Raw genomic sequence first — 27,549 nt, 5'->3', positions numbered from 1 at the left:
GCAGCATGGGCAAACACAGCAGGCAGAGGCAGCAAGCTGGCGCAGGACACCCGTGGAGGCCCGGTCCAGCTGGCCCCACCAAGGGCGGATGTGTGGGGAGCCCTGGGAGAGGTTGCCTGCAAAGGAGCCTGAAGGAGCAGAACCTGAGCTGAACGCTGCCTGTCCGCTGGCTGCTGCCAGACTGCTGCGTCAGCTCTGGAGCCTGGGGCTCCAGGACGCTGCTTCTCCTGGCTGGCCTCGCCCAGGTCCCCAGCTCCTCCAGCTGCCCTGTGCGACAATGAGGAACTCTGCTGAACCCAAGCAGATGACGGCAGCTCAGAAGCCATCAGGCAAGCAAACGGACTATGGGGGCATCAGAAGAGACGGCAGGCAGGCAAATCAATGAATAATGAGTGTAGTTGTAAAAAAACGCCATGAATCTAGATGAGGGCCCCAGGGCCCTCCGTGACCACCATGAATAACAGAATAGGAGACATCTTTATTGATAATTAACTTGGTACCTGCGGGCATGCAATTTCTCTGTGATGTGATTTCCAAGCAGAAGAGATTTCTGTGAGCCACCTGTATGTACGAGTCTCTCATTTACAGCTGCTTTACCTGCTCATCTTGTCTACGATCACCTTCACCCTGTTGGCATATCTACAACCTATGTAAAGATGCCAATAGAGTCTCAATGTCAAAGAAATGGCAGAGAGCATTGCTTCTAAGGCAGTTCCTTGGGCCCCCTCACTTGCGAAAGCGACTAGTACACTTCTTAGAATCATGAGTAAAACAATCAGATGCTGTTCCCCATGGGCCCCTCCCCTCTTTATCCACCCCCACCCTCCCCAGCCCACAAGGACGGAGCCATGTGTATCATTGGCAAACACTCCTGCGGCTCTGACTAGTACACAAACTGGTCCGCACTGCTTTTTCTAGCTTCAGGCCTCATCGGGGGAAGGGTAACCATCAACCAGACAATGGCCCTCAGACAGAGGCAGGTCAAAGGATGGGCCTGGGGTCCCGTGGCCTGTAAGCTCAGGCCTGCTATCCTTCCAGGTCTGGTATTAATTTATGCACCTTTCATCCATCCATCCAAACTTACTGAGCATCTGCCGGGGATTCTTCAGAGAATAAGAATAAGAGCTCTGCCCTCCTGAGGCTTACAATCTAGTTGGGGAGGGTGGCAAGACATTAAATAAGAAAAAAGGGGCGCAGGAAGCATATGGCCCTTGTGGGGGGAACGGCCTTCTTGCTTATGGTGCCTTCGCACACCCTGGCTGCTGGTTTGGGGTTGCAGGTGCAGGGATGGCGCAGTAAAGACTAGGACATAAAGGAGATACTGGGAAGTCAGCCTGAGAAAACAGGCAATAACAGCCTCGGGCAAAATCTGACCCATCAACAAGTTTAGGATCCAGCACTCAGACTGTGTCTGGAAGGAGCTGTTTCATTTAATGACCTCCTTTTATTTTTGTTTATTCTATTGATGGTCCCTATGGGATAGAGAAAATGAGAGAAAGGACCCAGGGTCAGGATCAGATCATAAGTTGTCAGCACAGGCTCCTAGCCTGCCAGTCGCTATCGGGCGTTGGGACTCAGGCCCCCTTGGTTACTTCCCCAAACTCACTGATCCGCAGGGTCTGTAGTAATGTTACAGCCAGGTGCCTGCAGCCAGCTCATTAGCTGGGAGTCATTTAGACTCACGCAATGATGGGCCAGTGCCTTTCCTCCAGGGGACCAAGCCAGTGCCCACGGTCTCTAACTCTTCTCCCCCTGGGCCGGGGCCTGGCCCAGGGCAGAGGACAAAAATCTAGCTGCACACTGGACCTTCCTCCACCAGCTCTAGCCTTAAGAGCCTGCTGTATGGAAGCCCTTTGCAGGTGCCTCAAAGCTGACTTCGAGCCCTGTGCAGATGGCTCAGCTGGTTGGAGCACTGTCCCATACACCAAAAGGTTGTGGGTTCAATTCCTGGTCAGGGTACACATCTAGGTTGACGGTTTGATCCCAGGTCAAGGCACGTATGGGAGGCAACCGGTCGATGGTTCTCTCTCACTCTGATGTTTCTCTCTCTCAAATCAATAAACATGTCCTCGAGTGAGGATTTTTAAATAACTGACTTTGATAGAGTGCTGTGGGGGCCCCCGCCCCGGGTCAGATCACCACCTCTCCTTTCGTTCTGTGGAGTGGTTCCTCCCTCATGCCAATCGCATGGCGTGGTGGGGTGTCATGTTGCTCCAGCGATGGGGACCTGAGAGTAGCCGACTGTGCCGATAAAGGCCCCTTCCAGGAAAGAGAGGCTTCCCACGGGGAGGCGTCAGTTTAACAGGGAGTCAGGCAGCCTCCGAACCCCTGCCTCCTGCCATCCATGCCTTAAGCTGCCTCCTACTGTACCTGCTGGTTGTTGTTTAGTCAGTCAGCTCTTTGTTACACAGATACCCTGGCAGATTGAAGTTAGGTGTTGGGGGTCCACGGGTGTCTAGTGAAGGCAAGCATATGAGGCTGAAGTGTTGGCTCACCTCTGTCCCCATTGCTCTGGGCTCAGTTGCTCCATAAGTCATACTGATGACTGGACCAGCAAAGAACCTCATGGGACCAAGGTGTGGCCCCTGGCCCCTGCCCCCATCTGCTTTTCTCCTTCCTCACTCCAGGGCCTGCCTCGCCCTTGGTGGGACCTCACTAGGGGTCTGTGGTCACCTCTTCCCTTGGGACTCCTCTTTTCCAGTGCCTTTAAAGTCTGTCCTCAGTCACCCCTGCTGCCGTAACTGGCCACGGTTCTGAACACAGGGAGGCAGTGGCTGGTGGTCACATACACGAAGACCTGCGTTCAAGTGCTGGCCCTGTTACTAGTTGCATGACCTTGGGCAAGTATTCCTGCCTCGCTATAAAAATTCCTGCTTCATCTGTCACATGATTTCTCCGATTTCTTACTCCCAGCAATGCAGGAGGCTCCTGCATGCTCTCTCCTTCACTGGCCTGCCAAGGAATAATGATCTGTTCTAACAGGCAATTCCCACAATTCCCTCAGTGCTCCTCAATCCACTAAGTTGTCTCAAATGCCCAATCTGCCTCTACCGTGCACTGAATAGAAAAACGCCCGTGTGTAATTCTCAAGTATAAACCAGAACCACAACACCAGAGCCCACGGTTTTGATATCTGCCTTTGGCCACTTGTCTTTAAAGGCAGAGGGGGAAATTATGTTTACAGGTAAAATGTGAAAAATCAAGTCCACGTCTACACATGCTGAGAGACTTGGTTTTACATAGACAAGGCTGATCAGATGAATCCACAGTTCCCTTTTTGATCCACCCACTTTTGGGCCACAGTACAACCCCAACCTTTCTTGTTATCGGCATTCTTAGTCATTCTTCATTCCTCATTCTTGTTGCCTCATGGTGAACCACTGTTAGGTAAAAATCTAGTAAGGGCTTTTGGGGCCAGTGATAAGCCTTGGTCCCATTCAGAGAGCCAGCAAACCACTACAGGGGTGACTTGTGGGGCTGGGGCTGCCTGAGGCTCTTCCCAAGCTCTTAACGCCTCCCTGACCGACCCCTCCCTTTGACATCTGCCACTGAGACCTAAGTCACGGGACCGCCAGAGTGCAGGGGCAGGGGTTCCATTGCAGCCCACAGGCAGCCTCCCAGGGGGCCAGGAAGCCTCCCGCTCCTGTGGGGTCACCAAGAGCTGGCCTGGGCCTAACGGGGTCCCTCAGATTAGATGATCACCAAGCACCAAGGACTCCATATCATGACAGAAACCAGACATCACAAAGACTCCAGGACAGGCCTCCCCAAAGAACTGTGAGGAACACCTCAGCCTCCTGAGCCATCTCAGGGCTGAGATCCCCTCGGCCTCACCTTTGAGAATCTGATAAAAGCCACTGCTCCTCACCCCTGAAAAAGGACTGCATTTGCAAGCTTTCAAATTTGATTTCTGGAAGATCACGGGACCCCTGAAACCATACGAGAAAATACAGACATCTGTGGGCTCAGGGTAAGCACCCAATGTATCTGGAAAAAGGTGTCCAATTGCAACACCCTTGAGATTTTCATTTTCCAAAATGAAAAGGGATCTTTACAATTCATATAAATATGTTTATCCTAAAATATCTATTCAATACTAACATATAAAAAGTAAACATCACCCCGATTCTTACCACCCAGAGAAACTCATAGTAAACATTTTAGTGTGTATGTGCGGCGGGATGTCCTGCCAGAGGTTAAAGTTGTGCTCCTGTCCTTCCTCTGGTGGGAACGGTGACAGTCACTATGGCCCAAGGATATCGTCCCCCCCGCCAAAGAGGAACAAATAAGTTCCCTGTGTCTCAAAGGTCTGCACCGCACAGAGTTCACCAAACCAACTGCCCAGGAAGGCTGGCCAGTCACCTGCCTTCTGTGAAAAGGGTCAAAAGGCGGCCAGGTGGGTGGGAGATCCTGGGGGGGCCGCTGCAGGGAAAGGTACAATGTGGCCGAGGGAGGGGCCTGCGCCCAGGTGCCCCGCTCTCTGTACCAGGGGCTGTGGAGAGACAGAGCTCTGGCCATCGGGGTCCAGCCCCTCAGATGACACAGGAAAATAAGAAAGGGAGGCAGGGAGGGCAACAGGTGATGGCAGGCGAAGCCTGAACCAAATAAATCCGAGGAAGGGCCGGACCTCGAGGGTGTTATGCTCAGTGAGATAAGTCAGTCAGAGGGAGGCAAATACCTTATGATTCCAGTTACCTGTAAAACTGAAAGAACAAAATAAAGAATCACACAAAATTAAAACAGATTCGTAGATACAGAGAGAAATGGGTGAAAGAGGTGAAGGGCCATCCTGCGGAGCCAGGGTCTGACCAGTTCATTCCCTTGTCAGGGCATGTGCCTGGGTTGTGGGTTTGGTCCCCGGGGTGCCAGGGATGGGGTGCACACAAGAGGCAACTGATTGATGTTTCTCTCCCTCTTTTTCTCCCTCCCTTCCCCTCTCTCTAAAAATGGATAAATAAAATCTTAAAAAAAAAAAGAGGCGAAGGGACTGAGAAGTACAAATTGGTAGCTACGAAACAGTCATGGGGAAGTAAACAAAGCCTAGGAAATACAGTTGTTAATATTGTGTTAACTATGCATGGTGTCAGTTGGGGTAGTGGAAATATTTAGGGGAACACTATGTCAAGCATATGATTGCCTAACCACTGAGCTGTACACCCAAAGCCAATACAAAATAAAATAGAAAAAAAAAAAAAGAGAGAGAAGATCCTGCCCTCAAGCCCTCATTCCTGATCAGCTTGAGAAACTGCCCTACTCAAAGGTGGGGCTGCCATCAAGACCACGGGGTTCCACCTCTGCCTGCCACTTACTTCGCTCTAAGGCTTTCTCGCTCTCTTTTTTAAAAAAATGTCATCAGCTTGGAACAGGAGCTCTGTTGCCAAGACGACGAGGAGGAGTGGGGTCTCCGGCTGGTTAGCGCCGTGATGTAACTCCACCTGGGCAGACTTCCACGTGGCCTTGGCGGTCCATTCAGTGGTCACTGCCATGTAAACACATCCTGAAGCTTTCTCTCCTCATTTGTCTTCCTTCATGCAGTCTTGGCGATGCACAGACTCTCTCCTGAATTCACTGACAACTTTTACTAACACTTTCTAGTTTTACTCACTGGCTGGTTTCCTCTGCTCTAAATAGGAGATTCCTCTTTTTATCGATACTGCTGACCACACATGTATACACACACGTGTGTATTCCCATCTAAAAGTTAATATATTATGACAACCTTCCAAGTCAATTCAGATGGGTCTATGTAATCATGGTGTAATGGATGCAGGAGTATTTACTGTTGGACACTTTAGTGGTTGCTTTTCCTATTACAAGCAAAGCTACGATAAACATCTATTCTTAGGAGAAATTTTCTAAGACCAGAAACTAGGAAGGAAGGAAGGGAGGGAGGGAAGAACCAACCCTGAAAGAAAATGAGAAATGACCGACAGACATACGAAGGGCCTGCCGCATGATCTTCTCACCCCCTCCAGTGTGACTACGTGAGCTTAAAACATTGTGATGAAAGCCGATTTGTCAGAATTAATTTTGTTAGTTATCTACAGAATTTCCCTCCGCCACAGATATTTAACTCTATGTGGTAGTTGGACATGAAGCATTCAGAGAAAACTCACTATCAGACAGAAAATAGATCTCCATGAAAAGGATCAAAATTAATTTTAAAAATATTATATAAAAATGTTAGCAGTAATGACCTGAGGATATTATGACGGAGCTCTTAGCTTAAAAATGCAAGCCCTCATTTTTAATTCTTCATTTTTTTTTTACTCCTAGTCACCAAAATAAAAACCTGGGAGGCGCTTTATTATAGCTTTAAAAGTAGAGTAGACAGTACAGTAGACCCTTGGCATTCTGAGGGTTGCATCCCCAAACCTTTGTTAACAAAACATGTTTTCATGAATCTCCAAGTTCCCACATACCCCTGGGGCATGTGCTTTTCTCCATAAAATACACACCTAACACAGAGGACAGAAGGGCAAAGTCCCTGGCTGGACGGTGGGAGCAGGCCTGCTCGGCAACTGAGGAGCTCGGTCCCCACTGTTACTTCCCGAATTTGTGCCTCAGCAAAATCCCCTCCACCGCAGGCCTGGGACCTTCAGGGATGCCCACAGGAGTTGGAGCTGCAAATGCCAACACGGGCGAGCGACCTCAAAGAGCCCCTGAGGGTGACGAAGCCAGGGTCTGAAGGACAAAGGCAAGGCAAGTGTCACAACACTTAACATGCAGGGAGCCATAGGCCCTGCGTGGCATCTTGCAGGGGCTTTTTGGGGTCCCACCCAGAGGCCATTTTCCTTTAATTTCTACACTATTCTACCAAGTGCGGCATTCTCCTTCCCAGCTGGTGACAGATGCAAGGTAGAATAAGGGACGGGTACGGGGGCCGGAAGATATGCGAAAATGATGGCTCTGCAGGGAAGGCAGGTGCCAGGGAACTACTGGACACACACCACACACTCATGCCCTCACATATACACACACCACACACCCACACGCTGTACACATGCACACAAACCACACACTCACACACTCCCTCACACACCCCCCCACCCACACACTCATTAAACCAGGCTCCTCAGCTGCCCACCAAGAAGTCAGGGCAGTTACCTGCCTCCCTTGGCTCAGGGACCACCTGTCGGCTGCTGCTCTGTCTCCTTCATGGCCTCTCTCCCTCTGTCTGCCCAGATTTCACCTTTTCCCTCTCTCTGCACCACAGGACACGAAATCCAGAGCTGCCGGGCTCCCCGGGCGAGGACTGTGGAGAGGGAGAGAGCTCACACTTCCGCCACGGGGCGGCCCCCAGCCAGCCGCTCAGGGACTGTGGGCCTCGGCTGCTGGACAGCCTGGTTTTTAAAAGAGGAGCTGGAAGTTTATGTGAAATCGCCTAGTTTGAAAACACTGGTAAATAAATTTTAAAATGTGAAAACACTGGTGGGGCCAAACAAAACAAATCCACAGGCTGTTGGTCTGGAGCGGCTTCCACTGCTCCTGGGAGATGAAGTTGCCCCAGGGCTTCGAAAACAGTGGATTCCAAGTCCTCATGCAGGGGCTCCGGTCAGGGTCCCTCTTAGCTCAGCCCCTGAAATCTACCTGCTGGCAGGACACCACACCTATCCACATCCCGCCTCTGGGCCTCTGGTACCTCCCGTGACCTCAGTGGACCCCATAGGCTGCCTCCTGCTCTTCCCCCTGCTCTGCCCCCAGCCCCTCCAGTTGCCTGGGCCTTGCCCTGTGTCTCCTCTCGCTCTGAGTGCTCTCCCTGAGCCTCCTTGTCCAGGTCCAGGGAGCCATAGGCCCTGCATGGCTGACCACCTAGTCTATGTCCTGGGCGTTTCCTTCAGCCTTTGGCGCACGCATCCCAGATGAACACGAGACGTTTATGTGAATGAATGCACAAATGGGTGGCTGAAGGGAGCACCCACTGAACTACCTGAGTCAGACTCCTACACACCCGTGTTGCCTCCAACGTTGATGCCTCACCAGCCTCTGAACAGGTAGCACCCAAATTTGTGCTCATTAGACTCACCCAAGAGCTTGTTAAAAATGCAGGTTTCCGAGTCCCACTCACGACAAGATCCTGAGTTTGTAGTGAGGGGTCCAAAATGTGCTCTCTCCTTTTATTTTTGGAAAGGGCATTTTAACAAGCTCCCGGGGCCACTTGGATCAAGATACTCAGGAGACTGCACTTTGGCAAACACTGCAAAACCGTGGCCTTCCCAAGACATGAGTCTGACGGCGCCTTCCCTGCTTCCGTGGCTCCCTGCACCTTCAAGACGGAATGTGGTGATGGAGGTGGCCTTGGCCTTTGTTCACTTTCACCCTCAAGGATGAAACTCAGGTGTCACTGTCTGTGGGACTCTTCTCTGACCTCCAGGTTGGATTAGCTTCTTGTCCTCTATCCTCCCCCATAAATTATCTCTAATTCTTTTTATTTAGCAAACATACATACAGTGATTACTATGCGTCAGGCACTATTCTAAGTGTTTAATCCTTTACTGACCCTATGAAATAGGCAGTTTCATTAAATCCGTTTTACAGATGAGGAAACTGAGGGATGGAGAGGGGAAATAGTGTGCCACACAGCTGGTAAGCAGAGGCCAGGGATTTGACCCAGGTAGTCTGGCTCCAGAGCCCATGTTCTTTCTCATGTCCTTGTGCTGCCACCTCTCACCTGCCTGGGCACTTAGCACACTGTGTTCCAAGTGTCTGCTCCTGACGCTCCACTAGACCGAGAGCTCCTGCGGCCCTGGAGAGACTAAGCGCTCAGCCCAGGGCCTAGCAAGCAGTGGGAGCTCAAGGAACCTTTGCTGAAGGACAAAGTTGTGCATTGTAAATGAGATCAGGTGCAATGACCTGCCTAACAGTCTACTCTTCATAGAGCGACACTCTGGAGGTGGCACACCACCCATTCCACCTCGCTTGGTTGGAGACACTGGTGCTTGGCTGAAATGTGTCTCTGTGGTTCCCCAGAGCAGACCCAACTCCTCCTGCAGAAAGGGCTCTTCAGATACTGAAGAAGTGGCTTTCACTTCTGCAGGGCAACCCTGGCCTCTTCTGCCTGGAGATTTGAATCTCCAGTCCACCTTCGACATCTCCCTTGGAATCTGCTCTGGTCAGCTGGGGCCCTGCCCAAGAAGGTGACCTCCAGATATAGGTGCCATGTGCCCAGTTTAGATTATGCCCTGCTGTGGCCAATGAATTCTGATTAAAATCAAATAAATGTATGATGTATTTCCAAAGCTTCCCTTCCCTCCACCCTCCTCCCACACAGCTACAGTAACATAAGCCTCGGCAGCCTTTGGAACACCAAAAGCCCTGGTTTCTAAGGATGGTACATTGCCACGGGACTCTGTACTGTTGCTTAGAAGGTTTGTGCTGCCCTGGCTCATATGGCTCAGTTGGTTGGAGCACTGTCCTGTAGACCAAAAGGTCGCAGGTTCAATTCCCAGTCAGGGCACCTGCCTAGGTTGCAGGTTTGGTCCCTGGTTGGGGCACATATGAAAGGCAACCCCTCAATGTTTCTCTCTTACTTCGATGTTTTTCTCCCTCTCTTTCTCCCTCCCTTCCCCTCTCTCTAAGGTCAATGGGCATGTCCTTGGGTGGGGATTTAAAAAAAAAGATTTAGGCTGATTATGCTTCCAGAGCCAAGGGGTTTCCCACAAGGTTTCCATTCTCACACCAACATTGCAAAGCATCACCCATGACTACAACAACAATTAACTCCATTTTAGCAGCGGAAGAAATAGAGCCACTGGAGGTCAAACTTGCTCAAGGGCACACAACTGCTAAGTGGCAAGACACTGGGGCTGAGATTCCAGAGCCTGCTTGCTCCTGTCCCGCTGCCATTTGGCAAATGCTGGTTGGAACATAATGAAATGAGCATAAAATAAGCGCTAAGGAAAGGCTGCATTGAGCAGGAAAATGGACGATTACAAATAGGCAGAAAAAGGAAAAACAACTAATCATTTATGACCCTTCACATCTCCATGGTCTTTCTCTGTTGCACTAAAAAGCTCCCCCAGTTTGAGATGTTATTCTTCCCCTTGTATTCATTTTAACTGGAATATAAAGATATTTATGCCTACTGTTCCTTTTTAGAGTTTAAATATCAGGAATTTCAGAATGTCCCTATTTCAAAACTGAAAAACATCAAGGACTTGAAAACACAAAATGAATGATTTTCATTAAAGGCCATTAGCAAATAGCAAGTTATTAGTACGATTTAAAATCAACATATTTTGAAAACTATGAACTTCATCTTAATCTTTTTTTAATCCTTTGTCTACAACCTCTACCCCGACAGTGTAGAGAAATGCCCAACACACTAAAACACTTAATAAATATATGTGGGTTCACGGGCATTCTTTCTGCATCAAGAGAAAGAAAAATACTTATTTAAATAACCTGATTTTTAAAATTGTAACCTGGGCCATAACTGCCTCATGTTGAAAACATCAGAAAAAGAAAACTACCATTATGACAAAATATATAATCATTGCAGAAAGCAAATAAATAAAACTGTAGTGCTTATTTAAAGCATGAGAAAACCAAGTTATATCAAATATATTCCCTAAGATAATTATACATGCTCATTTAGTAATCAAAAATTAGTCAAAAGAAATGGTGAAGAAAAAGTCCATATATTTCAGGGTAGGAATGAAAACATAAGTATTACTCAAGCGTATATGTTTGTACCAAGAATAGTGAAGTTTCTAACACTGTAAAAATTAGCAACCAACAAAGCAATTAAAGAAATAAAGCAATTAAAGTAATTACCCGCAGAAATGGGTAAACCCCAAAATTACATTTTACCTAGAAGTAGAAGACCAGTAACAGCATACATATCTTAATTTCTTTCCGAACTCCAACGTCTCCAAGAAGAAAAGAGCTCAGACCTAAGCAGGCTGATTTACCCTGCAAAATTTTCCTTTCAAAAAGTATGGCTGGAAATTGGCTCTCCTAAAACAGAAGGAACTTTCACAAGAGTTATATAAGCAAAACACACAGGCCAATTCAGTGACGTGGAAACCACCTCATGCAAAAGAAACGCAGCAAACACAAGTAACCCCCATTCACGTCTCAGATCCTGTCAGCTTCTCAGGATGAAAATCAGGGCTGATTGTAACCTCCTAGCTCTCCAACCAAAGGATGGAAAATTTCTAATGAAAATTTATAAACAATTAAACAACAGGGAGTCCTAACACACTTTGTGGAAAGGATTCATATTTCATGGTTAGTTAACCATCTGGAGTATCTTTAAACTTCCTATGTCCACCTTCTCTTGACCGCTTTTCCTATTATGGAAAGATAAAATGAGGATTTTAAATTCCCTTCGCTGTTAGAAACAGGCTGTCAAATGCACCAGACGTGTGCATGGAGTCTGTCAAACTGGAGGTGAATTGGGGAAACTTGCTCAAAGCCTCCTCTCTGCAAACAACTTATTCCAAATGCCAAGTCTGTCCCACGTTCCTCAGCCCACTTGGGACATCCCACTCACAGAGCCACCTGCTCATCTTTCCATCATTCGAACTGTGGCAGAAATGCCACCTCCTCACAGAGTCGTCCTTGGTGGGGATGGGTATCAACCACCTGTCTCCTATGCATCAAGGTAAGGAGGTAAATGGAGGAAAGGCAGGTGTCAACAAAAACACCATTCCCAACATGGTGCAGATGTTTTGTCAACTTCAAGTATCAGCATGAGAAGGAAAGGGACCTAGGGCCAGCCTGCTTTTTAGAGCAGAAGGAGATTCATTCATTCACCTCACAAGCATTCATGAAACTCCTACTGTGTGTTGGCAGGGCAGTTCCTTGGGTACAGAGGGAGGAAACAGGATGTGGTTCCTGCTGTCAGAGAGCAGACAGTCTTGTAGGAGGAAGAGATATAAGAACTGAAAATTATAATACTGCACGATTAGTGCAAGGAGGGAAACAGGTTCAGGACGTTCTGGTTGTACATCAAAGATGCACCAGGCTCAGCTGGGGGTCATGGGAGGTTCCTGCAGGAGAAAAGGACTGAGTGAACCAGGTGGAGAAGAGGAAGGGAGGGAGGGAGGGAGGGAGGGGAGGAGGAGAGCCTTCCAGGCAGAGGGGCTGGTGGGACCCGGGAACAGACAACAGGCTGGATGTGGAAAGAATGCCAAGTGACTGGGTAATGCTGCATCAGGTCCATGGTGAGAAAGGCCACAGGATGGCGAAGGGCCTCTGAGACCATATGGGCCACCCCTGAAGGGTTACAACCAAAGGGTTGTAGGGCCAGATCAGTGTTTGAGGATGGCCACTCTTGGAGGAGGGAGCAGTGTGTGCGTGGATATGGGCCCAGTCCGCGCACAGCCTCCCAGTGAAGGTCAGAGTGTTGGGCGCTGACGTCTGTGGCCCAGCTTCATCGGCGGCCCTCCTGCCTCACCACACGTAACTTCCCATGCCCAGTCCCTGCTGCCAGGGGGCCGAGTTTTATACCTACTGCCCCTGTCCTCCCTAACAACTTCAGCCCCACTGCTCACTGAACATAAGACAGATACCTTACTCTCAGAGAACCAGCCAGAGGGCCAAATACCTCTGCTCTGCGTGGCTTGGCATGACGAGAAAACAAGCTGGGCCACTCAGTGTCTTGTCTTGGGAATTTAACAGTCCGGGAATAACCAGTCAGTCTAGGTATGTGTGCAGATGCCAAAAATGGGTCACAAGGCAGAGTGAGCGCTCTTGTTCCTCATGGCCAAGAAAGACACCCAGAACAACCGCTCAGAAGTTCATGATTCCTGCTCCCAGCCATCCGCCATTAGCACCGATAAAAACAAGACTCGTTGTTTTAAACCACGCTATTCATTTGAACTATAAAGGCTTTGGGCCTACTTGTCTGTCTGGAGGGCTCTCTGTTCTGTAATGAAGCCCCTCCCCTCCCAGTTACTCACAGAATTGCAGGCTGAGGCTCAGGAAGGCCAGCAGCGCAGCGAGGGCCAGCAGCAGCAAGAAGCGATTGCGGAAAAGCATTATTATTTATTCTATCTCCTCTTCATGGTTTCACCTCAAATCGGGAACATGCCCTGTGAATAAAGCAGAGGCAATAAACACATGTTCCAAGGTGGAAAACCAAATCTATCAACTGAAAATAATCCAATTGGCCCGGGCCTCTGGCAGGCAAACATGAACCCTAGAGGGAGAACAATGGCAAGCGCAGTTACGTCTTTGCCCCCAGAAGCAGCCTGCCAAGAATGTGTCCGACATGTTAGGGGAAAGCAGTTTGTGAATGGTTCACTTATCTGATATCAACAGGGAATGAGATACTTTACAGCGTGACCTTTCCAGAGAAAAACGTGAAGGGCATTTATTGAGCACTTATAGTGTGCCAGATGAAGAAGTGTTTCCCGGGACCAGCTCATGCTCACCCCGTCTGATTCCCAACTTCGAGTCTCCAACTTTTTGGGATGAATGTTTTGCAAAGACGACTCCCGTCTTCTTTATTTTTAACATTAATCTGAATGTCAGTCATTGCTGCGTGTCCCACAGTAATGCCCGTAAGGACAGCTGGGGTGTGCCAGAGGGCTTGTTCCTGCACTAAGTAACCCCCCTTCTGATTAGAGGCCTTTCCCCAACCTGACCATTGAGCTTGTTCAGCTGCATCCATGGGTCTTCCTGCAGTCCCACCCACTCTCTCTAATTTCCTCTCACCACTTCAGAACTGTGTAAAAGGATTTGAAACAATGTTGAATGAGGCCCTAAATGACCTCTCAGTGAGAAAAAAAAAAAAAAAAAAAAAAAGAGTGTTCTCTATAGGTGTTACCCCTTCATTCTTGGATACCAAGTGTCTTTCCTGGTGGTCTCTCTGGCATTTGAAACAGACCTTGAAAATCACCTCTTCCTGGGACATGCCCTTCCTCGCCCTGGTGGTGTCTCTTGCTTCAGCACCTCGGAGGCCAGACCTGCCTCTTGGTCGCTCTGGCCTTGGGAATGGGAGGTCAGGGCCTTTCTTCTGGTGCTGGGCCAGGTCTAGCCTCTCAACCACTTCCTGTCTCTAGCCACTTGGGTGATTTTCCATCACACTTACTGGCAAGTGCGGCTATTAGAACTACTATGTCTGCACTCTTTGATTTTACCTGATACTGCTTTTTCCTGGGAGGATGAAGCACCAGATGGTTTCTAGTTGTTTTCACGTGGGCATTAGGTGTGAACAACTGCTACTTGTTGAGTTGAATCTCAGGCTAACAGCATGGCAGACCTGTTGTCGTGATCAGCCCCAATTTGTTCCTGCCTTCTTGGATCAATGGGCTTGTATAGTCTCCTCCCACATGGCCTCTAAGCTTGGAATAGGTATTGGTTTTGGCCAATGGGACAGTAGCATGTGAGCTGCAAGCAGAGGCTTGAAAAGTCCCCATATTTTGAGGTCTGTCCTCCTTTGCAGTTTTTGGAACTCTAAGACCACCATGTGAAGACGCCCGGCAAGGGGCTGGTGGATGATGGCCCACGTGCAGCCAAGGCTGCAACCACCAGCTTGCCAATCGCCACATGTGAGCAAGACCCTCGCACACCATCCAGCACAGCCATGCCACCAGGAGATGGATATCAGGAGGGTCAGTCCAGACTGAAAGAATCGCAAGGCCAACCGACATAGCACAGCAGACATGATGGCTGCTGTTTGAAGCCACTAAGTTTTGGGAGCTTGATACAAACCAAAAGAGAACTGACACAATAAAGAGGAAATGCTTTGCATGTTTACTAGAACTCTCTAAGCCAGGGCCTAGATGTCCATATTCTCATCTCAGGCACCACATGCACAGCTCCAAGTTGTCTATATTCTTCAATATGCTGAGCGCTGTTTGGGAAAGGGGCTATATTTAGCTCTAGATTTAAAATACTGAGGTTATGTTGGTTAGCCAGATGGCTGGGCTCACGTGACTGCCTGACTGCTTTTAGTTTTCAGGAGGCTGACATCTCTGCGTGTGCGATGCTGTTCATTTGATGACACAGGCCTCAGTCTGGGAGCACCCACTCTCTCCCCTTGAAACTGCCTGGGTCCTGTAACCTCTCCCTTCTCACTCTCTTTGGCAGCTGCCGAATGCCGGGCGATGGTCAGAGTCTCCTGACCTCCACTTGTGCTAGGGACAATGACACTGAGCACCGCAATACACACGTCTTCTTCTGGAGCCTTACTTGGAGAGGAAGGTCATGCTTTGTTCTTAATTTTTAAAAATTGACTGTAATGATGACATAATTCAAAATTCACGTGGACTGGAAGACATCTGTGTTTACAGCTGGAGCTAGGGCTCCGTCCAATGTGTGTGTGTGCATACCCACGTTTATGTCCGGCGAAGGGCCTGGGGTATGTGGTTCTGCCCTGGGGCATGTCTTCACTGGGGACATGTCCTTGGCGAAAAGCCTGAGATGAGCCCTGACGTTGTGCAAAGGAGACTGGTAGGTGTGTGCTAGTTCCCTGCTCTGCCACTTGCTTTCTGTGTGCCCTCCTCACAACGCACTGACTTCGTTTCTCTGAGTCTGGGATCCAATTTTTAAATAAGAAAGAGTCTAAGAGCACAAAGTAGGAGGGCGGTGAGGAAAAACTATGGTCATTTGCAGAGTAGTGGCACAGGGTCACCATGCCCTGTTGGCCTCCCTGGTTCTACAGGAATCACAGAGACCCTGAACCATCATCGAAGCTCAAAGATTTGCCCTTTCCCCTGAGCTTCTGCTTTTACCCCAGACTGTGGTTCCTCTTTCAGATCCTGGCCACCAGTCACTTCCCTCCTTGCAGGCCCAGCGCCAACCGTCAGGGCAGGCAGCCATGGGGCAGACAGCCATGTGTGCAGCCTGCTCCTGGCGAGTCTTCCCCAGGGGCTGACTCAGCTGTGGTCCCCACCCCCCTCACCACAGGTTTTCCACCTGGAACATTTGTGTCAGCTCCTGTTGGGCCCCATCCTAGAAAGACAGGACTACCAGCCAATGGGCTCTCTCCGTCTCTGCGGCCCAAGTTCTAGCCCTTTTCTCCACAGACCCCTTTCTCTTTTTCCATCCCTAGCAAGGAGGCTCATGCAGCCACTCACAAAGTCATATGGTCCGTGGGTCCTTTCTGGCCATCTTCCCACATATCCCTTCCATGGGAGTCTCTACGCGCACCCCTGGGGTCAGCTGCAGTGCCTCCAGACACTGCACCAGACTTGTCAAAGTTACATGAAATGACAGCTGGGTCTTTGGGCCCCCAGTGGAAACCCCCAGCCTGCTCACTTGCAGCCCAGAAAATAAAGTTTCTGGGAAGACTCACTGCTGCCTCAGCAGGCTGGGACACTGTGGGACCATGACCTACTTTAGTACGGCTCCCACATTGCCTAATCCCCAAACATCGCCTTCCATGCAAAAGGTGCTCTAGGTTCAATGTGGCATCATGACCAAATCCAATTTCTATAAATATTTCAGTGGAAACAACTGTTTTGTGTCCAAGGCTGAACATACAACAGAGGCCAGTCATCAGATGTCTACTGGGCATAGCCTTAGTTCCCTGTGCTAAGTCCACATGGTAAAAATATCTTAAATCCAGAAATAAAATCGTTACTCTGAATTCCCAACAAAACAGCAAATAATAAAACAAACAAAACCCAGCCAACTGTAATTCAACTTTACAGCAGATTTGAACAGTAAAGCATTTTAAAATATAATTTTGAAAAAAAAAGTACTTGTTAATAGGCACTTGCCATTGTATTATGGTAAATACCATTTCTGAATTAAGAGAAAGAAGGAACTCGTCAAAGGCATTTTCACAAGCTACCATTCCACCACCCGAGATTTTCAAAGCTCAAGCCCTGGCCTGATTTTTACCTTGTAAGGGCTAGAAATGTCATATCTGGTGACTCTGGTCTCAGAGTCTCCTTCAATGTACACAGAATTTAGGGTTTTAAATATGACCATAACTGCTTGGAAAAAAATGTGCATCCAATTATCTCTCAATTATGTAGTTAAAAGACCATTTCCAAGATTGAAAGATGGTATTAAATAAAATGCTTTAGATGTATTATATACTTTGATTTTTTTCTTGGTCCTAATCATTTTGGCCTAAGTAAATACAGTATTATAATTTAAAAAATAACCTCAGGTCTATAATTGTGAACTAAATATGAACCAAGCAGAGAGATAAAAGCTTTATCTTAATAGTCCTCCCTGTCCAAGGTTACCTCAAAATAGAGTATAATTGCAAAATCAGAGACGGTTGGCTAAGAATAAACCAACCTTAAAGACTGATGAATGACAGATTCCAGGACCTCCTGCAAACCCCAGGCTTTGGGACTGGCACCGAGGAGGCTGTGGGCTCCTAGCAGTTATTCACATTCCAGTTACTCAAATTCCAGCTAATTTGCAGACTCAGTTCTAAAGGTTGAAACCAATTTGTTCATCTAGTCAATCAGTCAAAATTCAAAACAACATATTTTCCAAAAGCCAGACTGTGTCGGGCACCATCTGAAGTGCTGAGGACACAGGACACAGAACACAGTTTCTGCTACCTTGAAGCTCAAGGCTGAAATGAACAAAAGTATTTATGGTAAAAATGATGAGATGTAGCGACTGCTTTAAAATACTGGGAGGGGGTTTGTGGAGGAATTAGCGAAACAACATTGGCAAAATGTTGACAGTTGTTAAAGCTGAGTGATGGGTCCTTGGGGATGTGTTATATGTTCCTCTCTGCTTTTGTGTACATTTGAAGTTCAATGTTTTTTATAAAAGGTGTAAAAAGAAAGGGAGCGCACAGTCTGATCAGTGGAAAAATGAGTGAAAATTGAGTTGGCCAAAAAGTTTAGTTTTTTTTTTTTCTGTACGATGGCTCTAGTAGTGCTTAGTTGTCTTTAACTTCATTTGAGACAATTTTGTTAGACTGTATTGTTACAGCTGTCATATCAGCATGCATTTTTTAAAAATCTAATCAAAATTGATGAATTTTTGTGCAGCCATTTTAATATTGAAGATGGAAGAAAACATGGAACATTTTCAGCATATTATACTTTATTATTTCAAAAACATAAAAATGCTACTGAAATGCAAAAAAAAAAAAAGATTTGTGCAATGTATGGAGAAGGTGTTGTGATTGATCGAACATGTCAATAGTGGTCTGCAAAGTTTCTTGGTACTATTGACATTTTGCCCAAATAATTCTGTGCTGTGGGGCTGTCTTATGCAATGGAAGATATTTAGCAGCACCCCTGGCCTCTACCTACTAGAAGCCAACAGTGGGAGATAGCTGACATACTCAAAATATCCAAATCAATAAAGCTATTGGTGAAAATAAAAACTGTGTCTTTTATTTTACGGAAAAAAAGGGGCTTTTTGGCCAACCCGATATGAATAGACCATTAAGCCACATAAAACCAGTGCCAAGGGGGAAGCAGGACCGGGGAGGGGAGGAGGCCTACCCTGGTCCGGAAAGGGTGGGCAGGTCTCCTTGAGGATGCTCTGCCGGAGCTCAGTCTTGAAGAGCAGATTGGAGCTGCTACATTTGTAATTGCGTTCTAGGAAAACAGAATGCACCAAAGAAACAGCACTATGTAAGACTGGACTGATATACTGACGGTGGCGGGTAGTAGAAGAGTTTGCACCTTTTGTGAATGAAAGGAGCCAGAGAAGGGAGGCAGCTGCACATGCATTGAGTCTGCTGGGTCTGGGGAAAGATGGCTGCCCAGAGGTTCCACAGTGGCTGTGGAGCCCCTACCTTGTCTGGGTCTGTTTCCCCAGTGGAAGGGTTTGCCTGTGTCCTGGCTCCCTTAGGCAGGGGAGCTGCAAAAGTCTCACTCCCAGTCGGTGTGTGCAAAAATGCTTATAGTTTTTTTATAGTTGACGTGTGTAAAAGTGCTTACAGGGAAACCTGGGCCTGCTTCCCTGTAGCAGCTCCCTATGGCTGGAGGAGAAAAGTGCCCCAGGTCCTTTCAGGACTCTCGGTCTTTGGGGTGTGACTCGAATCAAGTTAGGGAAGAAGAAAAATCTCCTGGATTCCTGCAGGATTAATTTATTCAAAAAGGAAGTAATGGAAAAATACTCAACATGCAAGAGTCTTGTGAAGAAAATGAAGGAAAACCAGAGAACATGTCAAAGGCTGAGGAAGACCACCCTTCGGAAGAGATACCACAGGAGGCAGAAGGAAATCCTCAGCCTTCCGAAGTGGGTGTGAGCTTAGTAATGGCTGACTCAACCTGTCCAGGGACTTAGAGAGGACAGTCCCACAGCCCCACGAGGCATTTGGACCCTGACGAAAAATTAAGAGGAGTTGATGAGTTATTAAGGCTTAGGGAAGAACAAAGAAGAGTAAGAGACAAGTTTCTGATGATGCATTGGAAGCAACGACATTCACACAGACGTCCTTATCCCGTGGGCCTTGAATTTTTTTTTTTAATGTGGTAGTGAAATCTGTTTCCTGCTTTCTTTCTGTCAGCATTTTCTGATGTATGTGTTACCTTCATTTTACTTTTTATCATCTGGTGGAATTTTGTTTTAGGTAGCTTCCTTGCTATAAGCCTCTTACGGGATTTTGTATCTTGACACATATTCCAGTCTATTCAGTTGGCGAAGTTTCACACAAGTGCATGAAAATACACTCATTCTATATTGTAAAGTAACACGTAACAAGTTACAAAGCAGCATATTTAGTATCAACTCACATACGTAGGATAAAAACCCCAAATTGCGTGCGTGCGTGTGTGTATACATACACACATGCATCAAATACTTAACTGCTTATTTCTGTGTGGTGTGAGTTTTCTTTTTTTAATGAATATGTGTCACAGACAGGATTAAATACTTTTTAATAAGAGAATCAAATAATTTGCAACCAGCTTATAAGCATAAAGGGGGCACCTAAACTCTTCATGAAATCACTATTAAAATGTAAATCTCAAATCACCTCTGGAACTCTTAGCCAGAGGAATACAACCGGCAATTATTACAAAAAAAAAAAAAAAAAGTCTCACTCCCTTTGCTCAGGCCGGCGTACACACTGACCCCAGAGTCCCACCCCCAAGGAGACTAAGCGCACCCCTCCGAGTCCCCTCTGGGTGCAAAGTCACTGACCTCCAGGTCAGCGTGAGGTGGGGGCGTCGATCCCAGCGTGCGTGCTAACAAGCTGTGCCAGCTTGAGGGACAGGCCTCCTTTGTGGATTGGCCCTCATTTCCTAGGCCAGGGTTTTATTTCTCCCCAGATGCCCTGGGAAACGCAGGACAGGAGCAGGCCCAGAGGCCTCCCTGCTCTTCACAGCAGGGCCAGCACCTGAAAGGAAGCCGAACAGCCCTGCGGGGCCTCCCCTTGAACGCCCCTCACTTCGGCCCGCCGCTGACGCTCCCAGCGCTCCTCTCTCACCCAGGTCCCCTGCTCCTGTAGAACAGCCTGTCTTCCACCCCGGAGTAGTGAGGGGTGATGTAACCCATGACAGGAATGGCAAAACCACCTGCTGGCTATGGGGTAACCGCTGGGCAGAGGGAGACAGCCAGTGCTGCAGATAGGTCCCACAGCTGGCCCTGGATAAAGGCGGCATCAGGCCCTCCTTTTTAGGACGCGCTGTCATCTGGCTACGTCCCACAAGTCCCATTCCATGTCCCAGTTTTTCCCCTACCACACTGTGCAGCACTGTGCAGCGCATGGGCCCCAGGCCACCTGGCTAGGTCTGTGGCCCTTCTCCAACCTTACTGAGTTGCAGCTTTCCCATCTATAAAATGGGAACAATCAGAGTCCCTCGCACAGGTTGTAGAAGGGTTAATGAGGTTAACATGGGCAAGGGACACGGCACAGTACCTGGCTCCTGATAAGCGCTCAGTTAGCAATGACTTCTCTCATGGTTTTAATAGCCGTCACCCACGTGTGAAATACTCACCCTGCTTGCCCCTGTCTCTACCTCTGCTCTAGAAATAGAATGCCCACGGGACCATGCCTGATAAAACCAGATTCTGAAGAGGTTTTAATGTCACTCAGTTCAAGTCCCTTGGTTGACCAGGAAAGAGGCCAGGTCAGGTCAGAAGTAGTACAAGGTGCTAGGTTGCTCAGGAAGCCTGGCTCTCATGGCTCAAACCCTTGCTGCACAGCCACAGGGTGGCACCCAAAATGCTGTCTTTGTCGCGTTATTTCTCTTCATTGTAGAGGTCATAGGTGGCAGACACTTCTAACTACCCACCGATATGTTTCCTTCTTTTTCCTGAGAGAATCTTCTACGTTTCAGCTGAATACATGGCCACCCCACTAGAGATGATATTCCCTAGACTCCGTTGCAGCTAGTTGTGTTACACTTGTATAACCACATTCTGGCCAACGAGGAGTCACTATAAGTAATACGTGAAATCCCACTTGGACCTTCCCTCTTCCCCCTTCCCAGTCTCTGAATCACTGGTGTGGTGACGGGCCAGCCTCCTTGATGCACATGGGACACATCCTAACAGATGACAGAGAAAAACCCTGGGGGGACCCATGGTGCAGGACACCCATTTCCTGATGGCCTAACATCTTGAATTATTGTAGGAGAAAAAAAAAATCAATCCCACAAATGCCTTTTAAAGTCATTGTTATTTCAACTTCTGTTAAAGCAGCCAAATCAATATCCTCAATAGAACTGGCCACTAACACTAAAGGACATTGGTCGTCTTCTTAGTGCCTCACCTAGGTAGTGATAAATATGCACATACACATTCATGATGAATTGCATTGGGCAGGAGCTGTGATCACTGCCTGAGCTGGATGTCACTCTTACATATGATATTTATAAGTGAGACATGGTTGTGGTAACCTTTTTTTTTTTTGAGTTTCATTTTTTGTTTTCCCTTAATTCCTGCATCTTTGATGATGGCTTGGCTACAGGTAACAGGAAATACTAGCTAATGCGATGGGACTCATCAACATTCTCACATAATGAGCCATAATATCAGGAAGAGCAGCTCTAGGATCAGTTAATTCAGCAACTCGACAACACCATTGGGAAGCCAGGACCTTTCTGTCCCTGAGCTCTCTGCCTTCTTCTTGGCTGTCCTATCCCTGTGAAGGCTGCCCTCAAGGATCATAAGACTGTGGCCATACTCTGGGGCCTCACACTCACAGTTGGTGAACTGCACATTTCTACTGGAAGCAAGGAAGCCTTTCCAGAAACCCTTCAGCAGACTTCCCCGACTGTCTAACGGCCAGAGCTGTGTCCCAGGCCCATGCCCAACCAATTCCTGGCACTGAGAATGGGCCACAACGATAGGCTGCAACCAGTCGGAATTCACCTCCTGGCAGAGGCCCACACAGGGAGGGAGAGGGTGGAGCCCAGAACGGAATGAGAGTTCTGTTAGGAATAAGGGAGCAAGGGGGTGTCTGCAACAACCCACAAGTGGAGAAGACTTGACAACACACATAATTATCCTAAAAAATTATTCTCAAACGCAGCCATCTGATGACAGTACCAGCACTTTTCAGATCTAGCAATCAAAGCGCATACAGTCATAATTATATGTTTAAGAAACATCAGTGCTGGTCTGCTCAGGTAGAACTCAGCAGTGACAAACGGCAGAGCAGCATCTGTCAGCCTCCTGGCGTATACGTCCTACCAATGAGACCTTTGATTCCTATTTTACATGTGTTTAAATATGCATCATGAATTATTTACCAACTGTTTCTCTCCAAGAAAGGTTTGAGGCAGATAATCTGCAGATTTAGGGTTTTTTTAAATCCCTGAAACATTAGCGTTTTTTTTCCTTCATTTGTGAAATACATGTTCCTATCACTCTCTCTTTTGAGGTTTTTTTCCAGCTCAAGGTGGCTGAGCATTTCTCAGCACCACACCAGGCTGAAATAACTAATTCATCAAGCAGGATTTTCACTTTCATGTACTCTTCAGTGATGTTTTTCTGACATTTTGGGAGAAGTCTGTGTTCCATCCAACCTCGCTGCTTTGTTCTTCCTTTGGTCTTAGAAGTAGCTACGTATAAAACCGGCAGTCTTATTTTAGAATGTCGAGAACAACTCAAGTATCTCATCAGCAAAAAAGAAGAACGTGCAGCTGGCAGAATTTACTCACCACAAAGCCACTTAAAAAACACGTCTGATTCTTTTTTACTCGGCCAGCAAACTGTTACCAAAATGTCAAGGAAAGCGCAAGAGGATTAAACAGGCAGGGCTGTAAAGCTACAGATATGAGTGATGTACAATGAAGGTTCAGGTGGTAAAAGCCACATTTTTAAAGGCAAAAACAAAGGGCTGACCAGGGCCTGAGAATCGCAGCTGTGCAATGTGAGTCAGGCACACCTGAAAGTACAGGTTGCCAAGGCCACTGACACCTTCTGAAAGCTGCATTTTCTGTGTTAACAATACCACACAGAAACGGGATTTTGCTCTGGGTGGATATAGGAACGGGAGCACTCATGCACGCCACAGATCAAGGCATTTCACCCGATCTTTTTCAGGCTGGGAGCACACTCCCCCGCAGAGCTTGGACAAAAGCCTGCGCTCACTGCCAGCCTGTTCCGTGACTTGATCATGACAAAGCATGGGGCACCCGGCTGTCTATGGTTAGTAACCAATGCTGGTGCCTGTGGGGAGGCACTCCATGCCCTTAAAATATCTTTTATTAAAGCTTCTGGCTGGTTTGGTGGGAGCATGAGTATCAGTACAGAATGAGCCCCCCTGCCCAAGGAGGCAGGTCGTCCAAGTGTGGGCAGCCACTGGCAGGGGTGCTGTGGGGGGCTGACCTCTGGGAGGCCTCCATGTGCTGAGAGCCAAGGATTCTCTGATTCAGATACCAAAACAAGCTCATGAAACTTTTTTCCTGCCTTTGCACTTATGAAAAAACAGGTAGAAGACAGAGCTAAGAGGGGTGTGACTTAGTAATCACAGCCGTTTAGCTTGGGAAGGAATCTGAATTGCTATCTGGCTCCAGCTCCCTTATAATAAGGTAGGGAATAACATTGTTAGAAGCTCCAAAACTTTGATTCAGCTTAGGTTAAAGCTATAATGAAACACGAGCCCCTCAAATCAGTAGTTCTTGTCATTCACAGTGAGGAAAAACTGAAAGCTTTTCCTCTAAGATCAGGACCAAGACAACCACTCTCACCACTTTTATTCAATGTAGTCCTGGAAGTACAAGCCCAAGCAATGAGGCAAGATAAAGAAATGAAAGCCATCCAAATCAGAATGGAAGAAGTAAAAGGATCTCTGTTTTCAGATGACATGTTATATACAGAAAACCTTGAAGACTCCACTGAAAAACTGTTAGAATAAACAAATTCAGTAAAGTTGCAAGACTCAAAATCAATGCACAAAAATCAATTGCAATTCGATACACATTTCTTACATGAAACTATCAGAAAGAGAAAATAATCCCATTTACAATAGCATCAAAAAGAATAAAATAGCCTGGGCTGTTGTAGCTCAGTGGATTGAGGGTTGGCCTGTGAACGAAAAGGCCACAGGTTCGATTCCCAGTCAGGGCACATGCCTGGGTTGTGGACCAGGTCCCCAGTAGGGGGCGCATGAGAGGCAACCACACGTTGATGTTTCTCTTCTTCTCTTTTTCCCCCTACTCCTCTTTGTCTAAAAAAAAAAAAAAAAAAAAAAAAAAAAAGAAAGAAAGAAAGAAAAAGAAAAAAGAATAAAATATCTAGGAATAAATTTAGCTATAATTGAAAGATCTACACACTGAAAACTATGACACTGATGAAAGAAATATAGAAGACACAAATAAATGGAAAAATGCTCTGTGTTTATGGTTTGGAAAAATTAATATTGGTTAAATGTCCATACTACCCAAAGCAGTCTACAGAATCTATCAAAATTCCAATGGCATTTTTCATAGTAGTGAAAAAAAAAAAACCTATCCTAAAATTTGTATGGAACCACCCTGGATAGTCAAAGCACTCTTGAGAAAGAAGCATCATTATGTATCCTGATTTCAAACTGTATTACAAGGCTATAGTAATCAAAACACAACATGATATTGACATAAAAACAGACACAGATCAATGGAGCAGACTAGAGAATCTAGGAAAAAAAATCATGCACATGTGGTCAATTAACTCACAACAAAGGAGCCAGAAATATACAATGAATAAAGGATAGTCTCTTCAATAAACAGTGTTGGGAAAACCAGACAGCCAGATGCAAAAGAATGAAACTGGACCCCTATCTTATAACATATATAAAAATTAACTGAAAATAGCCCTGGCTGGTGTGGCTCAGTGGACTGAGCACCAGCCTGCAAACCAAAGGGTCACTGATTTGATTCCCAGTCAGGGCACATGCCTGGGTTGCAGGCCAGGTCCCCAGCGGGGGTGTGTGAGAGTCAACCACACATTGCTGTTTCTCTCCTCTTTCTCCCTCCCTTCCTCTCTCTAAAAATAAATAAATAAAATCTTTTAAAAAATTAACTGAAAATGAATCAAAGACCTGAATGTGAGACCTAAAACCTTAAAACTCCTAGAAGAAAACATAGAGAGTAAGCTCCTTGACATTGGGCTTGGCCATGATTTTTTGGGTTTGACACCAAAAGCAAAAATAAACAAGTGGGACTACATCAAACTAAAGAGCTTCTGCATAGCAAAAGAAATAATCAAAGAATGAAAAGACAACCTATGAAATGGGAGAAAATATTTATCAGTTAAGGGGCTGATATCCAAAGGACATAAAGAACTTATATTACTCAATAGCCAAAGGAAAAAAAAAATCCCCAAACACTGACTAAAAATGGGCAGAAGAACTAAATAGACATTTTTTCAAGGAAAACATAAAAGTGGCCAAGAAATACATGAAAAGATGCTCAACATCAGTAATCATCAGGGAAATCTAAGTCAAAACCACAATGAGAGCCCTGGCCAGGTGGCTCAGTTGATTGGAGCACTGTCCCATGCACAAAAGGTTGTGGGTTTGATCCCTGGTCAGGACAATGTACCTATGTTGTGGGTTTGATCCCCAGTCAGGGCATGTATAGGAGGCAACCGATTGATGTTTCTCTTCCTCTTTTCCTCCCTCCTTCTCTTCCTAAAATCAACAAAAACACATCTTCAAGCAAGGATTTAAAAAAAATTAAAACCACAATGAGAAATCACCTCATTCCTGTTCGAATGGCTGTCATAAATAAAATACAAGAGATGACAAGTGTGGGTAAAGATACGGAGAACAGGGAGCACTTGTGTAACCCTTGGTGGGAATGTAAATTGGTGCAGCCATTATGGTAAACAGTATGGAGGTTCTTAAAAAAAAATTAAAAATAGAAATACCATATGGTCCAGCAATTCCACTTCTGGGTACATTCCAAAGGGAACAAAACCACTATCTTGAAGCAGTATCTGCACCCCATGGTCACTGTAGCACTATCTGCAGTAGTAATCACACCCCTTTCCTCACCCCCATCCTTCACACCATTGTCTTGGAACCAGATTGGACTGTTTTTTAAAGGAAAAATAATCTATTGTGTTAAGCCAGTCAACTTTGGGGATTTATTTGTTATAGTAGTTAAACATTAGTACTAATACTTATCCATATGTAGCCTTTTGATAAAGATTAAACAAAATAATATATTTAAAACACCTGAATCAAAATAGCTCAATAATGATTAATTTCTTTCCATTCATGGGTGTTCTACCCATGTGAAAATACACCAGTAAGATCAATTTGGTTGCTTTGGGGCAATGGTTTTCCAGCACAGAGGTAAATGTAGATTGAGTCTAACCCTTTAAGCTTATTATCAGGCAACGCGTTGGGGAGAGCTCCGATCATTTACACCTTTTCTTTTTTATTTTTTAATCAACTTTACTGAGGTATAGTGTGCATACTATAAAATTCACCAACTTCAAGTGTATAACAGCTTTTAGTAGATTTACAGAGTCAATAAGCCATTACCACAATGCAGTTTAAGAGCATACTCTTTACCCCAGTAAGATCCAGTGACCTTTTACAGGTCATCCCCATTCTTAACCCCTATTTCAACTAATTACTAATTTACTTAATGTCTCTTTTTTCCCCCTAATGTTTTTATTTATTGATTTTAGAGAAAGAGAGAGAGGAAAGACTAGGAGGGGTAGGGTGGGGACACACGCATGCATGCGCAGGGGCATTGATTTGTTTTCATTTACTTATATATTCATTGGTTGCTTCTTGTATGTGCCCTGACCAGGATCAAATGTGCAACCTTGGCCCATCGAGATGACTCTCTAACCAACTGAACTACCCAGCCAGGGCCTGTGATCACCTACATCTTTAAATCACTGTGATCTGGGCTACAATGCTTATACTGAGACCTAACTTGAAACTGAGATAGGTAGAGATCCTGAAACAAAGACAGACCCCTCACTCTGGATAGCAGGACCTTTCAAGTTTTCCACAGGGGGTGATACTTACCTTATAAATAACTAGGGGTTCAAAAAACAGTCAAATAGTACTTAATGAGGAATGTGCGGGGAGAAGCTGTCACCACAAGTGTTCTTGAGAATGCAAAGCACTAGTGTGGTCATGATTCTTCTTCACACACCAGTTTCCGCAAAGCTAAGCTAAGGGAGCAAATACTTATTTGGTATCACCACCATAAAATTGAGTTTCCGATTGCATTTCTGAGGATGTCTACTAAATAGTCGTTTTCC

General features: G+C 46.5%; 1 protein-coding gene and 1 pseudogene across 3 annotated transcripts in view; one reads left to right on the top strand and one right to left on the bottom strand.

Annotated features, from left to right (window-relative positions):
• The window catches only part of PXYLP1 (2-phosphoxylose phosphatase 1), a 68,524-nt gene that overhangs the window by 21,604 nt on the left and 19,371 nt on the right, over window positions 1-27,549 (bottom strand). For 2 of the 3 annotated variants that reach the window (XM_054594982.1, XM_054594983.1), the window contains one exon: window positions 12,909-13,040. The exons of the other annotated variant lie outside the window; for it this stretch is intronic. In XM_054594982.1, the coding sequence (XP_054450957.1) occupies window positions 12,909-12,987 (79 nt within the window). In that variant the 5' untranslated portion in view covers window positions 12,988-13,040. The remainder of the gene's footprint in view (window positions 1-12,908; window positions 13,041-27,549) is intronic. 3 annotated transcript variants of the gene reach the window in all.
• Window positions 19,009-20,365, top strand: LOC129088121 (transcription elongation factor A protein-like 8; annotated as a pseudogene).

This window comes from Pteronotus mesoamericanus, unplaced genomic scaffold, assembly GCF_021234165.1.
Source record: "Pteronotus mesoamericanus isolate MK-2021 breed Mesoamerican mustached bat unplaced genomic scaffold, CSHL_Meso_final scaffold_54, whole genome shotgun sequence".
Lineage (NCBI taxonomy): Eukaryota > Metazoa > Chordata > Mammalia > Chiroptera > Mormoopidae > Pteronotus > Pteronotus mesoamericanus.
Note: the sequence above shows the minus strand (reverse complement) of the source record. Positions and strands in the feature narration are given on the sequence as shown.